Genomic DNA, 17,125 nt, shown 5'->3' on the forward strand with positions numbered 1-17,125 from the left:
GTTGGCTCAGTATTTCCTAACCATATTGTTTCTGTTTTAATATTTACTGTCTTTCCATTTCACTGCATAGAGTTTGGCCGCTGATTGATGTTTATACTGCATGTTCTTTTCGTATCTTGATTTACCACAGGCGAGAAAGGCTCTCCTGGTGTGGTTGGCTTCCCAGGCATTCCTGGTCGACAAGGCCAGCCAGGCTTTGATGGAAGTAAAGGAGAAATGGGCAGCCCAGGTAGACCAGGCTTCCCCGGTTCCATAGGCAGGCAAGGAATGAAAGGTGAGCTGCAAACCCAAAGCTGTTTTACACTTCTGTCCCGCTTCCAAGGGGATGCCATTTCCATCAATTTGTTTCAGGTAGATAAATGACTAAGCTTTTTTGCTAGCACTGTCTTGAATGTTAAGTCAGATTGGGCTCACAATGTAAGATGCAACACGTTTATAGCTTGTATTGTGCATGTGTAAGGCAGTGTCTAAGGGGGTGATTTTAACTTTGTCAGACTTGTGGAAACTGGTTAATGTATCCAGGTTATTTGGCCACCTAGCCAGAGTTATGTTTCCATATTTTAAGGTCCTCTTTTGCGTGGGACATCCAGCAGTATCCTTCTTGAAATCTGTAGATCAGTCTTCAGTGATGTTACAGGCAATGTTTATCATAGAATCTCGAGAGTGTGGAAACAAACCATTTGGTCCATCAAGTCCACAAAGAGCATCTCACCCAGACCCACCCTTCGCTTATAATACTACATTTCCCATGGCTAATCCACCTAGCCCACATATCCCTGGGCACAATGGGCAATTTCCTCATGGCCAGTCCACCTAACCTGCATATCTTTAGACTGTGGGAGGAAACTGGTTCACCCAGAGGAAACCCACGCAGACACAGGGAGCGCATGCAAACCCCACACAGACTGTCAGCTGAGGGTAGAATCGAACCCGGGTCCCTGATGCTGTGAGGCAGCAGTGCTAACCACTGAGCCATCATGATGCTCTTCTAACCCTCTCCTCTTTGCAGTTACTCTCCCCTCTGCCAATCCTGCATATGAGGCTCTCCAGTGGCAGCCTCCTGTATTCAGACAGTGTGCTTCTGCCCATTGATGGAGAACAGCCTCACAGCATTGCAGGTGAGACCTGGGAGGTAAAACTTGCAGTCCTTAAATGAGCAATATCAGGGTGGTCTACCTTGCCCCCAACTCCCTGAATTGCAGCACTGGTTAAATCAAGGCTTAGAATTGATTTCACATTTATTGACAGAGATAAATCCTTCAGTGCCAAATGACAGAATGTTTTAGTTTTCTTTGTTTTCCCATGATTGAGTGCAGTGCTCAGTTGTAGTCTGTCTCTGTATTGTTGTCTGATTAGAGATCAACAAATTTTTCATCAAATGTGAATTAAACATTTTTAACTACAAAGTTCAATCTACGTTAAGCATGGCCTCCAATCATTAAGCTAATGGGGAACTTATATATCATAAACTAATTTCAAGTACAATCTTATTTGATTGATTGATTAACACAAACCAATGTTCACATATATAATAATTTCTTTGACGATATTTGGACCAATTCTGAACCACTTTATAATTGAAACCAGTGTAACAGTGTCCAGCTTATGTGGCAAATTGTGATCTATGCTTTGGATACATTTAGTGTCTTGGATTTCATGTGAATAATTTTGGTGAGACAGTTAAATTCCCACTCATGTCTGCAATTGGCTGTTCACCACTTGATGCCTTTGTTCTCCTCCAGGTGATAGGGGTGATGTTGGATTCCCTGGGCCCCCGCCTCCTCTTGTAGGAGGCTTTCCAGGACCAAGAGGTGACCCTGGCAATCCTGGGAAACAAGGGTTTTCTGGGATGAGAGGTAATCTGTTTTAAATTTTAATATCATGCCATCTTGTCTGATTTTCATGGTATGTGGCATTTCGAGGTGGATGCATGCAGTACCTGCAATGGTTTCAGTTGATAGTTGCACATTCTTGGATCCATTAACATGCAGTGTGCCAGTACATGCCTATTCATAGAGGCTTCAGAAAGTCCCAGTTTAGGGTCTCAGGCCTCAGTCACATCTTCATTCTGCCTGAGCCACTAGTGCAGTTATAGCAAGGAGAGCAGCTATCAGTTTGGAGTGTGGAAGGAAGATCAGGTAACTGGGGCTGTGGGAGGGGGTGATGATCATTGAGATGTGGAGTCAGGGTTGGGGAATGCACGTCTGTTTTTTCTGACTTCACATACTGACAGAGAACTACAGCATAGAAGGAGGCCTTTTGGCCTATTGTGTCTTAATCTTGGAATTTCCTCCCTCGTGGCATTCTGGGTCAACCCACTGCAGGATGGACTGGTTCAAGAAGGCAGCTCATCCCCCACCTTCTCAAGGGCAATTAGGGATGGACAATAAATGCTGGCCTGGCCAGTGACGCTCACATCCCAGAAATGAATAAAACAATCAGTGACTTATCTGCTCAAGTCCCATTATCCAGTCTTTGGCCCATAGCCTCATTTGTTTCAGAACTTCAAATGCTCATCTAAATGCTTCTTAAATGTTGTGATAGTTCCTGCTTCTACCATCCTTTCAAACAGTGAATTGCAGATACCCAGCACCCAAGCGTTCCTTAAAACCCGCTTACCATAACCCTTAATTTCTTTACTTAAAACCTCCGGCACCTAAAATTGATGCCTCCTCGTGATTGACATTTGTACGAAGGGGAAGGGCTTTCTTTTCATTCACAGGTTGAGGGTGTCTCTGGCTAGACCAGCATTTATTGTCCATAGCTAAATTAAAATGTGCTGTGTAATTCAGCCCAGGTTGGAATTCAGTTTCCTTCCCTTAAAGGACATTAGTGAATCAGACAACTATCTTGAATCCAGATATTTATTGAATTCAAATTCCACCATCTACTGTGGCAGGATTCAAACCCGGGTCTCTGGAATATTACTTGGGTCCCTGGAATAACGGATCAACAATAAAAAAAAGGCCATTACCTCCCCTGAGGTTTCTACTTATCTATGCCCCGCATAATTTTATACACCTCAAACAGGCTCCCCCTTCCCTGCTCTCAGGAAGAAAGACTGGACCTATCTACTCCTAGAGTGTGGTGAGGAAAAACTACACACTATTCCAGCTGTGGCTTAACTAGCATCTTGTACAGCTCTATTGTAATCTTGTTGTTTGTGAATCCAGTCATTTGACCTTACAAAGACAAGTATCCAATACACTTTCTCAATGATATTAATCACCTGTCATGTTATCTTCAAGGATCTGTGGACATGCCCATAAGGACCCTCTGATCCTTTGTACTTCCCAAGGTCCTTCTGCTCATTGTGTATTCCACTGCCTTGTTAGTCCTTCAAAAACGTACCACCTCCCACTTTCCCATGTTAAATTCCATTTACCATTGTTCTGCCTATCTGACCAGCCGTCAGTACAGTCCTGTCGGTTAAGGCTTTCCTCGTCCTTATTTACCACACACACACCACCAATTTTCATGTCATTGTGAATGTACTGACCAGATCGCCTCAGGATTAAGGTGAGACCTGAGATGATGCACCAACACATGTAGAAAAATCTGAACGCAGCCATAAAATAACTAGCAGGATTTGCTATTTGCCTTATCTGGAACAAGTATCATTAAGCTGAAAAGTGCTCAGAGACAACAGTGAGAATTACCTTTGATTGGAAGGCTGAAACAAGGGATATAACATGTAAAAGCATTCAAAGGGATTACACAGACAATTAATGTGCTAATGTACTGTGCCAACTGCATCCTCCTCAGAAGTACTTCATTAATTAAATTTCCCCCAAAACAATGTGTGGTTATAAATATTTAATCAGAACTGATATCTTTATTTATGTGGTCAACACTTTGAATTAGCTTCAAAGCATGATGAAAACCCAGGAATTAATTTTGTGCTGTACATCTCTATGACTCTATGATGCCGAAGGGGTTCTTACTGAAAGGATTAAATATTGGCTTCCTCATTCATACTTGCCTTTTAATCTTGTGATTTGCTGGTTTTAATGACATGGACAAGATATACTAGTTTGAGTAGTCTGTTGTTATTCTGGCTTAATCTCTGTACAATATTTCCCTCATAAAATCAGACTACACCATTTAGTCCTTCGTTATTTATAAAATTATTGATGGTATTCAGAGATCTGCAAGAGAACTATATTTGGAATACAATTTACAAATGACCTTCCTGGTCTTTGTCAAGTGACCTTTACCATGAGGCGCACAGTGCAGGCACCATTCTATGGACACCTCAATGGACACCTCTGCTCTAATCAGTCCGCTGCTTGTTCGGCTCAGACCATGGAACTGAAATTGTGTATGTAAAAATTCACAACTACTGACAGAATGACAAAAGGATGTTCAGAGTGAAATCTATAAGCAATTCAAATAAACTAAGGTACAACAAAGGAACAGAATACAGTTGAAACACAGGTAAATGATAATGGCAGCTATTTTACTCTACCAGCTCCAGTTAAAGTGAAAGGTGTCATTTTTCCCACGTGCACTGACTAAATTACAAAATAGCAATGTATATGTTGAAAAATCCAGAGCACTTACACATCACTTTACACTTATAATGGGAAGAGGCTGTTTCAAAGTGTATTCCACCCTAAATCTTCTTAGTGAGTTTTGAGAAGATTTTTAGCTCAGGTTGAGGTTCTGGATATAGGTTTGCTCCCTGAGCTGGAAGGTTCATTTCCAGACGTTTCGTCACCCTACTAGGTAACATCTTCAGTGGGCCTCTGGGCAAAGCACTGTTGATAAATCCTGTATTCTATTTATATGTTTGAGTTTCTTTGAGTTGATGATGTCATTTCCTGTGGTGACATCATTTCCTGTGGTGGTGTCACTTCTGGTTCTTTTTCACAAGGGGTGGTAGATGGGGTCTAACTCGATGTGTTTGTTGATAGAGTTCAGGTTGGAATGCCATGCTTCTAGGAATTCTCATACATGTCTCTGTTTGGCTTGTCCTAGAATGGATGTGTTGTCTTAGTCAAAGTGGTGTCCTTCCTCATCTGTATGTGAGGATACTAATGAGAGAGGGAACTGTCATTTTGTGGCTAGTTAATGTTCATGTATCCTTCTCTTTGAAGAACAGAGTAAACAGACTGCAGAATTCTATAGGCATACTTTGAACTCCAAGTTGATATAATTTATAAATAGCACATGTTCAATATTGGTGCCCAAGATGAAAAAGAGTCCATTGATCCATATGTTAAGCCACTAAACTCAGCTCACAGAATCCTCATAATTTGTGCAGCTATAAGATTCTCTAATTAAAGACAGAATTGTGTTAAGCTTAAGAGATTCCACAATAAGAGCACATCAACCAAGAGAGGAGATGCTCACTCTTAGGAAAGCATTTGACACATGGAGAAGTGCTGAGGTAGTAAATCAGCAACTGGAGCACATTCATGGCAGAACTGACCAGGTCTTGCAGTAAGCTGATAGATTTTCCAGCCATAGAGGGCAGAACAAACATGGAGAGAAGCATAAACAGAAATTGCTGGAAAGGCAGAGCAGGTCTGGCAGCATCTGTGATGAGATATCAGGGTTAACACTTCAAGTTGAGTGACCGTTCTTCAGAACTCAGTTCTTTCAGTTTTTAATGGGAGAAGGGCAGGATGTAAGTATTGCAGAAAAGAAAGAGAAGTCGGTACAGCATGGAGAAGCAGTGATCTCTAACTAAGAAAATGATTCACGTTGCACTCATGTGAAGCTGAGAAGAAGCATAATACTCAAGTAATGATGGAGAGATATCGTCTGAAGATTCTGACGATACACCATACAACAGGTGCGTTCAGTCAAGCTGATAGGGGCAGCATAGTTTGTGACTGTTAGAATAAGGACTGTAGAAGGAGAACAAGATTAAGTGTCGCACAAACGCCAATGTCTGGCTAAAACATTACCTTCACAGAGCTTTACAATGTAACTTAACACGGCTCCAAAATGAAGCCCTTGAAAGTAAGGTTGAGAAATCTGTGAGAGAAATTGAGGACTGCAGATGCTGTCAGAGGAAGCCCTGTCAGACTGCAGATCAGAGGAAGTCCTGATGAAGATCTTTTGACCGAAACATTGACTCTTCTGCTCCTCAGATGCTGCCTGACGTGCTGTGCTTTTCCAGCACCACAGTCCCAATTCCCATACATCTGTGAGCGCAATGCAATAGCAGGAGTGAAGATCTGGAGTTCCAGATCATAGATAGTGGCATCTCACATATCTCACCACGTGCCTCAACTGAAACAATTCCAAAGCTTGGACTAGTGACCCTCAACTCGCCAAGAGAAATTTGTTCACATGTCACAACACACTAAACCATTAACTGTGGAACATATTCTGGACGAGTACAGCAATGTGTTTACAGAGTTGTTATGTCTTTTAAGAGAATATGATTTTCAAGTAGATGTGAATGCAAGACCAACTCAGCATCTGCCAAGGATAGTTCCAGCTGCCCTCAAGAGCAGCCTGAAAGAGAAGAACTGGAAAACAGGAAAGTAGTCAAGGAACTGGCATCTCCTACAGAATGGACTAGCAGCACGTTAGCAGTGAAACAACTTGGAAAGCTGAGAACATTGATTGACCCAAAGGATCTAAATATTGAGAGATATCATTGCCAAATGGAAACCATCAGAGGAAATATGCCACTACTTGCAAAGGCAAACATTCTCACGAGCCTAGAAGGATGGTTACTGGCACGTGAAGCTGAATGGAACAGCAGCTCTCTAACCAGATTCTGGAGGTCCATTTGGTATATCGATGACTCTGGCAGAATAACAGCATAGCCAGCATAAGATTGTCAGCGATCCTCCCAGTATGGAAGCTGTAGTGGATGACTTTCTCATTTCTGGGTGTGGAGACACAGTGGAAGAACGCATTGTTGGCCACAATCAGAATCTATCGTGACCACAGACAGAGCTTACAAGACAAAGCTGAAGCTGAGAAGAAAAAAATTCAGTTAAAGAAGCCTCAAGTCAAATCAAGTACATCGGCAATGTCCTGACAACAAAATGTCTACGTCTGCATCCAGAAAAAGTGAGACCTGTAGCAGCAATGCAGCAACCAATAGATGTAAACGCAGTGCAGCGACTTCTTGTCTAAGTTATTGCCATAGTGTGAAACATTATGCAAAGTCATGGTCAACAACAAGCAATGGTATTGGGGCACAGAACCAGGAACACTGATTACTAAAACCAAGCAACTACTGATGGCAATCAGTGCTAGTGCTCAAATACTGTGACATGATGATCGCTCAAATCAAACAAACCACCCAACAAGATGCAAATCTCCAAGTGTTGCAAACAGTAGTGGTGAAAAGATGGCCTGAAAGCATCAAAGACAAAGGTGTTGCTATAAAGAGCATATTAGATTAGATTCCCTACATTGTGGAAGCAGGCCCTTTGGCCCAACAAATCCACACCGACCCTCCGAAGAGTAACCCATCCAGACCCATTTCCCTCTAACTAAGGTACCTAACACTATGGGTAATTTGGTGCTGCCAATTCATCTATCCTGCATATCTTTGGAGCGTGGGGGGAAACCAGAGCACCCGGAGGAAACCCATGCAGAAACAGGGAGAATGTGCAAACTCCACACGGACAGTCGCCCAAGGCTGGAATTGAACATGGACCCTGGTGCTGTGAGGCAGCAGTGTTAACCACTGAGCCACCATATTGGCCCAAACTGCCACCCCAGCCTCAACCTTACTTTTGAGGGCTTCATTTTGCAGCCATTTTAAGTTACATTGTAAAGCTCTGTGAAGGTCGTATTGTAGCAGACACATTGGAGTCTGCGTAGCACTTAATGTTGTTCTCCTTCTACAGTATAGTGGTCATATGCAGATGATTTGACAGCCCAAGGTGGCATTTAGTACAATGGAAATAGAGTCATTATCCCAATGGGGTTTGAGAGAAGAGATGTTAAAGTGCTTCCAAGGAAATCATCAAGAAGTTTAATTTAGTCTGAGACAGGTAAGAGCTGTTCTCTATTGATCAAACATGAGCAAAGAAAGTAAGATGACATCAGTCTGTTCTTGTAATGAGTCCCAAGCTAAGCGATCTGGAAAGCTGCTAATGATACTTAACATTCCAGACACATAAAGCTAGGTGGAAACTTCTTCACACTTGCAGGAACTGATTATCTTCTCACAATAGACTACAATTCTGACTACTGGGAAGTGAACTAACTGGCTTCAACAACTACTGAGATTGCCAAATGCTGGAAAACACACTTCACCTGTTACAGTATATCCCAGCACTAGGATGAGCAACATCATCCTTAATTCATGAGTGGAGATTTTACCTGCTTCATAAAGGATTGAAATATTCAGTATCATACTTTTGTTCTGTTTGACTGGGGATAGTGTGGAGATGCTGCAGCAGCATTGAAAACCATCAAGGAATCATAAAGAAGTTGAGTGAATTTAACACAGATGTATACAAGGACATCCTCAAGTGAGGAAAACACACCAACTGAATACATGGAGGACAGTCCTGTACAAACACTCATATTAAGCTATACCCAATAGCCATGTACACGGCAGGTACTCATGTGACTCTGCCAATATTGTCTATCTCATATGCTGCAAGCAAGGATACCCTGAGGCATGGTACATTGGTGAGACCAAGCAGATGCTACAAAAACAGTGATTGGACATAGGACACAGGACACCGTGCAACATTTGCCTGACAGGGGTGTTCCCTCCCAGGCAGGGAACACTTCAGAGATCAGGGTCTTTTGACCTCGGACCTTCAGGTGACCATCCTCCAAGGCAGACTTCAGGACACGCAAAGAGGCCAAGCAGAGGCTGGTAGCAAAGTTCGATACCCATGAGGATGGCCTCAAACAGGACCTTTGGTTCATGTCACACTACAGGTGACCCCACTACACTACATACGCACACGCACACACACACATAAGCAGACCCTCTATCATATGCATGCTCTGTCATACACACACACATACACCCCCCCACACATACTCCATCATACTCACATGCACATTCTACTAAGCATGCACACGCAAACACACTCACATTCTCTCTCATGCATGCATACACACATATAGGTCTATGGGGTGAATTTGTATTTGCAGAATTGTATTTGCAGATACATTCTATTTTGCTCAAAAGGTGCACAATCTGTTGGCAATCAATGCAGGCAGACAATCCATGTAACATTTTATAAATTCCTACTTTGGAAATAGAATCAATCTGACACAAGGTTGGGAAACAGACAGACTCTAACCTCATACCTTTAATACATTGTCTGAGCTGAGATGTCACCTTTTTTTTATAAAACCTTAAGTTATCTCAAGAATGTGACTTAAAAGAAGTTCTGGGATTTACGTAGTAACGAACTGAAATCTGCAACCCGTTCTAAAAGACGAAACACTTAACAGCAATCAAGAGTTTGTTCAATATAACATTTCAGTTGCATGACACTATAATCTTTTGCTATAAATCTGTGTCTTATGATCCTGCTCCATGGCTACCTGATTAAGGAACAATGCTCTGAAAGCTGTTACTTCCAAATAAACCTGTTGGACTATAACCTGGTGTTGTGTGATTTTTAACTTTGTATAACCAACCTGTTCTTCAAAAATGCTGCTGAAGCCAGACGTAGCAACAGGTATGCGTGAAAACGTCATGGTGAAATTGCAGGGAGCCAAATTTCATTTTGACAAACTTGCTAAATCATTGGCATAGTACAACATGGGAGAGCCAGACAGGGTATAAACATTGAAAAAATATAGCAACTTGGGCTTGTGTAGAGTGGTTGTTACCCTTGTTCATATGCAGTGGAAGTGAATGATCAGATATGCCATCACAACTGCAAGTATATGTGCCCAGCTGGAGAAGCTCAGGATCACCATGGCAGGCAGATGATCAGAAAGATATAAACTCACCTCAGCACTATCTGCAGATCAACCATCATGCCCAGAGATCCACAGCAATCCAACAACCGTGATGGAACAGCAATATCACCATGGCAGTAATAAATGATGCAGGAACAAGACTCCCTGGTGAAGGAAGATCACACTAATGACCAGCAGAAAACAGCATGCATGTGTCCAATGTACAATATCTATGCAGAAACTGATGAGAATAATGAATTGTTGAGGTATAGAACAATGGTGTGTGTATATTGGGAATCTTGATTACCTCAAAATCTACACATTAAGGCATCTATACTTTTTATAGAAAGGAGAATGTTCGGATTAAAATGCAATTATGTACAAAATGTCCATTCTGGTCTGCCATAGTCATGTGACCTCACCGATGAGGAACACACACTTTAGCAGCCATCTCACAGATAATTAAATAAAGAATTCATTCAGACTAGACTCTTGGCTGTTTGAGTCAAGGTTCAAGTGGTGCTGGAAAAGCACAGCAGGTCAGGCAGCATCCAAGGAGCAGGAAAATCGACGTTTCAGGCAAAAGCCCTCGGCTCCCTGCCTCATTCCTGGTGAAGGGCTTTTGCCCGAAACATCAATTTTCCTGCTGCTCGATGGCTGCCTGAACTGCTGTGCTTTTCCAGCACCACTCTAATCTTAACTCTGATCTCCAGCATCTGCAGTCCTCATTTTTGCCTGTTGGGTGTTCAGGCATGCTGATTTTTGACTCTTATTGCTCAGTTTCCTCTCTACACTAATGGGCACAGAGTTGGCAGTGATACTAAAGATGTAATACAAAGTTCTTTTTGTTATAAACATTGCAGATAATGGTAAACATAGGCCAATGCCTTGACTGGTATTTTTCACCCAAGTCTATTGAAGTAAAATAACTTGAATGTGCATAGGACAAGTTTCCAGTTTCTTGTTTTTAACCACAAAATGGACATAGCAAACATGCAGGATTGCAAATTTCAAGCACAAATTCAATCCATTGCAAGCTGTGTTTCTGAAAACCTTTCCCTCAGTTTAAAATCTATTTTACTAGAAACTGGTCATGTTCATGAAATTGATTACACTCCCACCAGTGGGATTTTCTGCAAATTGCACTCACTCACAGGTCTTCTACGAGTCTTGAAATCCTTTGAGTGCAGTGACAAAAATGGACACTCTTTACAATATTTTTAATATTCTTTTTATTTACTATGATATAAAACTGACTAATACGCTCCCAATCTGACTAGCAAGTATTTTAACCATTCTCATTTAACCAAGATGGCGGCAGAGTAGGGCTCCCGTGCTGGAGCTTGTCTGCTGTGACTACATTTCTTTTCTTTTTTTCTATTTTCTTGGTTTTTTTTACCTCTTTACACTTTTATTTATTTACCTCTTGAGCTCAGATGGCATCGGTGGTGAACGTCCAGGACGTCAAGTGAGCCCAGCATAGAGGACAGTAGTCCCATAATGGAGGGCAGTCGTCCCAGCGTGGAGGGTAATAGGCCCAGCATGGAGGGCAGTAGTCCCGTAATGGAGGGCAGTAGTCCCGTAATGGAGGGCAGTAGTCCAGCGCGGAGGGTAATAGGCCCAGCACGGAGGGCAGTAGTCCCATAACAGAGGGCAGTAGTCCCATAATGGAGGGCAGTAGTCCCAGCGCGGAGGGTAATAGGCCCAGCACGGAGGGCAGTAGGCCCAGCGTAGAGGACAGTAAGCCCAGCATGGAGGACAGTAGGCCCAGCGCGGAGGGCAGTAGGCCCAGCGCGGAGGGCAGTAGGCCCAGCACGGAAGGCAGTAGGCCCAGCGCGGAGGACAGTAGGCCCAGCGCGGAGGACAATAGGCCCAGCACGGAGGACAGTAGTCCCAGCACGGAGGGCAGTAGGCCCAGCATGGAGGGCAACAGGCCCACCGCAGAGGACGACAGGCCCAATGCAGGGAATGGTTGTCCCAGTGCGGAGGACGACAGTCCCAGTGTGGAGAATGGTAGTCCCAGCGTGGAGGATGACAGGCCCAGCGTGGAGGATGACAGGCCCAGTGCGGAGGATGGTAGTCCCAGCGCAGACCTTGAGCCTTCGTAAAACTGGCGGTATGTGTGGTGACATGGTAGTCTTTTCATTGTAGTGGTGTACCCTATACTTGAGTACACATGACAATAAAACCTAAATCTAAATCAATTTATAGTTTTGAGGAAGGGTCACCGGACCCGAAACGTTAACTCTGATTTCTCTTCATAGATGCTGCCAGACCTGATGAACATTTTCAATACCGTATGTTTTTGTTTCTGAATTATGGAGACTGCGGTTCTTTTGGCGTTCATTTAGTTTTCAATTTAACGTCAATTAACTCACAAAGTTTTGAACACTACCATTAAAAAAACACTTTGTTGTAAACCCAATATTGCATTTACCAAGATGCTCCAACTTACCACTCTTGAATATATTTCAAAGTATTTCCTATTTTAAAAAGTCAAGTTTTAAAATGTTGCTTAGTCTCGCTAGTTCATGGAAAATTTTATATTTGGTGATATGAAAATGAGCTTGAAGGAAATTTGGGAGGGGTGAATATTTCTAAGAATATTTTGTTTTAAGTGGACATCATATTATTTGCACATGGCACCCATTTTGCCAAATGTACTGAAAGTGGAAATACTACCTTACAGAATTAATTCTAAATGATAAAGCGAATTTTTGTTTTCAAACAGGAAACAAAGGCTTGCCAGGGCCAATTGGTCGGCCTGGACTCCCAGGACCAAGTGGCTATCCTGGGTTCGAGAAAGGTAGACCAGGTGATCAAGGGCCTCCGGGATATCCTGGATCGCCAGGACAACCAGGGCCGAAAGGCTCCTTTGGCATTAATGGTTTCCCTGGATCGACTGGAGAAAAGGTAGGGATCCTGCTCAATCTATGTCACTTATTTGCTGAAGAAGCTTCCTCATTTTCTGTGCTCCAGTTGCAAAGGCAGTCAGTCAGGCTGAATTCGGTGATTAATGGGGGCAAAACAAGGCTCTTGTTTACATAACATCACAACCTCTTGGCATCCCAAAGCACTTTACAATCAATTAAATCATTTTTCTGAAGTGTAGTCATTGATGTAATGTAAGAAAAGCACAGTAATTGATTCCTGAACAGAAACCACCCTTAAACCTGTTGGACTATAACCTGGTGTTGTGTGATTTTTAACTTTGTACACCCCAGTCCAACACCGGCATCTCCGAACTAAAACAGCAATGTGATACTGACTAGGTAATATGTCATCGTATTATTTTGCTTCAACCCCAAGGCATCAATGTGGACTTCAACAGTTTCCTCATTTCCCCTTCCCCCACCTCACCCCAGTTCCAAACTTTCAGCTCGGCACTGTCCCCATGACTTGTCCTACCTGCCTATCTTCTTTTCCACCTATTCACTCCACCCCCCCGACCTATCACCTTCATCCCCTCCCCCACTCACCCATTGTACTCTATGCTACTTTCTCCCCACCCCCACCCTCCTCTAGCTTATCTCTCCACGCTTCAGGCTCACTGCCTTTATTCCTGATGAAGGGCTTTTGCCCGAAACGTCGATTTCGAAGCTCCTTGGATGCTGCCTGAACTGCTGTGCACTTCCAGCACCACTAATCCAGAATCTGCTTTCCAGCATCAGCAGTGATTGTTTTTACCTAGTATTATTTTGCAGCAGATACTGAGGATAACTCTTCGACTCATTTTCCAAAATAGCGCCATTGGATCTTTTACATTGACCTGAGGGCCAATGGGGCTTTGTTGTAATATTTCAGTCAAAAGATCAACACCACCAGCAAAATAGTGCTCCCTCAGTATTAGGCTGGAGAGTTAGTCTAGATTCTGTGCTCAGGTCTCTAGAGTGTGCCTTGAACTCTCCACTTTCTGACTCAAAGGCAAATGCTACAAAAGTGAGGAGGAAGTGAGGACTGCAGATGTTGAAGATCAGAGTTGAGAGTGTGGTGCTGGAAAAGCACAGCAGGTCAGGCAGCATCTGAGGAGCAGGAGAATTGATGTTTCCTGATGAAGAGCTTATGCCCGAAACTGTGATTTTCCTGCTCCTCAGATGCTGCCTGACCTGCTGTGCTTTTCTAGCACCACACTCTTGGCTGCTACAAAAGTGACCATAGCTAAAACCATCTTTTATATTTGTATCATTCTTTGTATGTGAATTCAACAGGAAGATAGCTATAGATGGTGGGAGATATATATTAGGAATTGCTGAGCTGGAGCAGGACCCCTGGCTGATTTTTATCTTGGCACAGACCAGGAATGGAATCTGGGATTGTTTTGAACAGTTTCATTCTTTCAGGAATGAATTACGCATTGACCCAGATTACTACTGTAACTAGTGCTTTAGAGTTGTTTAAAAAAGAGCAGAACATAACTCAACCAGAGATACCAGCAACATGCTCATTCCACATGGTGATCTGGAGGTTACGCTGTTTATTTCAGTGCAATTTGATTGAAATCAGCAAAACCAGTGCAAATGATTGTGGAATTTCATGCTCAAATTAGGTCCAGAGCAAAGTTTCTGTGATGATTTGCATAGGTTCTGCTCACAAAATAAATTATAACTGTAATTTACTTCACCATTATTGCTAGATTCCATTAATTGTCTCTATTTGTAAACCTTTGATGCTTTTAAAGTGATCTTTTAGTCACAAGGGTACTAATACATACAAATTAAAAACTTTGAATAATTTATGGTTTATTAAAAAAAACTGACTATGGTTCTGTAGAGTTTTAAAAGTCATTTTCAGTTACTTAAAATGGTGCTACTCACAGTGTGTGTGTGTGTGTTGGGTGGGGGGGGGGGGGGGGGGGGGGGGGGGGGGGGGGGGGGGCGTGAGAGAGGTCACATTGATTAAAAATACAGATCTCAGAATTCAGTCAAACTGAACCAGGTGAGCCTTCTTAAATATATCAAAGAATATTTCTAAAGCCAAAGACAATAAAAAAAATTAAAATGCAGTCTAGTTTTACGTTTGGTGATATGCAAATGATGATGTGTACTCCTATTACCAACTATGTCCAAAGCAGAAGCTCTACCTCAGAATAAATATGTAAAAATAAGTTTCATTTGTTTGCTAACCTGCATTAAATACTACTGTGTGCGTGCCTGATTTAGGAAAATATATTAAACTTATCTAAAGATCTCTAAAAACAACAGATAAAAACGATTGATTTTGAAATATTTTCCCCAAAGCGTTTGAAGGATTTGCATTGCATTTAAAATAATGCAAATTTATTTCATGAAAAAATTATTAACCTTCTGAATATGGGGATAATCCCAAGTGATATTTTTACCATGTGACATTGATTTTGTCTTTGACATTCTGCACCAACATTTGGTTCCATATTGCCCTGACTAATTTGATTCGCTGAGTTCAAGGGAACATGGTTTCACCCATCTTTACAGCTACATTAATGTAGCTCTTGCATTGCTTGTGAAGACAATGAGTGAATGGTCCACAATTTTCTCGCTATTGGACAATACCTTTTTATGTTGACTTGGCTGAGCATATCCCACCAACCTTTTGAACTGGAGCACTGAATTGTTCAAATTGATCTCCCCACTCCCCTCATTCTATACCAAAAACTCAAGACAGTGCACATATTGTGACCATTTCAAAGTGGCCTAGTGGTATTATTGCTAGACTATTAACCCAGAGACCCGGGTAATGTTCTCAGGACTTGGGTTTGAATTCCATCATGGTGAAGTTCGAATTCAATTAAAAGCTACAAGTACGTCTAATTGATTCACTAATGTCCTTGAGAGAAAGAAATTGCTGTCCTTCCCTGGTCTACATGTGACTCCAAACCCACGGCAATATGATTGACTCTTAATTGCCTCTGACAACTAGGGATGAGCAATAAATGCTGACTAACCTGTGAATCAAATTCTTGAAAATTTTTCGGCACAATGGTGGGGATGGTGTATTTAAGACTGGATATTCAGCAAAGAGGGAGTTCTAGCCTCCTTCTGTTCACTCAGTAAGACTGCAAGATGAATAAATCTCCACCATCCCAATATAGCATCAATAAGTAAGGTTCAAGACTCAGCAGAGTGGAGGATGGAGCTTGTGTCCCACTACACCATATTGTCACACAATAGTGCTGAAGCAGTTATACTGACTAATAAGTTGAATCTCTCTGGTAATTATTGTAAAATGCATTCCTGATAATTAGTTCATCAGGTTGGGCAATAGTCTGACATAGAATCATAGTCACAGATATGTACAGCACTGAAACTTATCCTTCGATCCAACTCATCCTTGCAGACCAGATATTCTAAATTAATCTAGTCCCATCTGCCAGCACTTGGCCCATATCCCTCTAAACCTTTCCTATTCATATACCCATCCAGATGTCTTTTAAATGTTGTAATTGTACCAGCCTCCACCACTTCCTCTGGCAGCCCATTCCATACAAGCACCACACTTCAAGTGAAAAATTTGCCCCTTAAGTCCCTTTTAAATTTTTCCCTTAAACATATGCTCTCTAGTTCTGGAATTCCCCACCCTAGGGAAAGATTTTGTCTATTTACCCTATCCATGCCCCTCATGATTTTATAAACCTCTATAAGGTCACCCCGCATCCTCCGAAGCTCCAGGGAAAACAGCCCAAGCCTATTCAGCCTCTCCCTATAGCTCAAATCCTCCAACCCTGGCAATGTCCTTGTAAATCTTCTGTGAACCCTTTCAGGTTTCACAGCATCCTTCCTATAACTGTGTGTGTGGGAATGTTGAATAAGTGTGTGTCATGCATATTGAATGCCCATCTAGAGCTCACTGTACAATGTTGTATCTAATAGGGTAATGATGGTCCGCCAGGTCTTCCTGGATACCCTGGTGATTTGGGTTTTGTTGGTCCAAAAGGTAAGAAATTGGCAACACTGCTTCCTTCTGATCTCTCGTTGCTGTAGGAGGCTTTTTCACTGCACTGTATGGTCTCTTTAAGATCACTGTGAGGCTGCTCCTGTGGACAACATTGGTTGTTCATAGCCTGTTTCTTCCTTGCATGTTAAGTCCTGGATTGCTGTGCTGTTGCAAACCCACACAGCTGAGAGTGAAGGTCACTCCTTACCTGTTGTTACTTCTATGCATTAAACATTGGACTCATCGCTAGAATCTCTGCTATAATTGCTACTACAAATTGCAAACTTGTATTTGTTTTGCTCAACACTCAATTTAAGAAACAAATCAAACTGTGCTTGGTAATACCAGCCTGTGTGAG

The 17,125-nt window shown here is 42.3% G+C and overlaps 1 protein-coding gene across 5 annotated transcripts in view; it reads left to right on the top strand.

Moving 5' to 3' along the window:
• Positions 1 to 17,125, top strand: part of col4a6 (collagen, type IV, alpha 6) — a 421,315-nt gene that overhangs the window by 353,224 nt on the left and 50,966 nt on the right. For all 5 annotated transcript variants that reach the window (XM_043705028.1, XM_043705025.1, XM_043705027.1 and 2 more), the window contains 4 exons: positions 131 to 274; positions 1,743 to 1,856; positions 12,590 to 12,771; positions 16,704 to 16,767. In XM_043705028.1, coding sequence (XP_043560963.1) covers positions 131 to 274; positions 1,743 to 1,856; positions 12,590 to 12,771; positions 16,704 to 16,767 — 504 coding nt within the window. The remainder of the gene's footprint in view (positions 1 to 130; positions 275 to 1,742; positions 1,857 to 12,589; positions 12,772 to 16,703; positions 16,768 to 17,125) is intronic.

The sequence above is a fragment of the Chiloscyllium plagiosum genome, chromosome 15 (assembly GCF_004010195.1).
Source record: "Chiloscyllium plagiosum isolate BGI_BamShark_2017 chromosome 15, ASM401019v2, whole genome shotgun sequence".
Lineage (NCBI taxonomy): Eukaryota > Metazoa > Chordata > Chondrichthyes > Orectolobiformes > Hemiscylliidae > Chiloscyllium > Chiloscyllium plagiosum.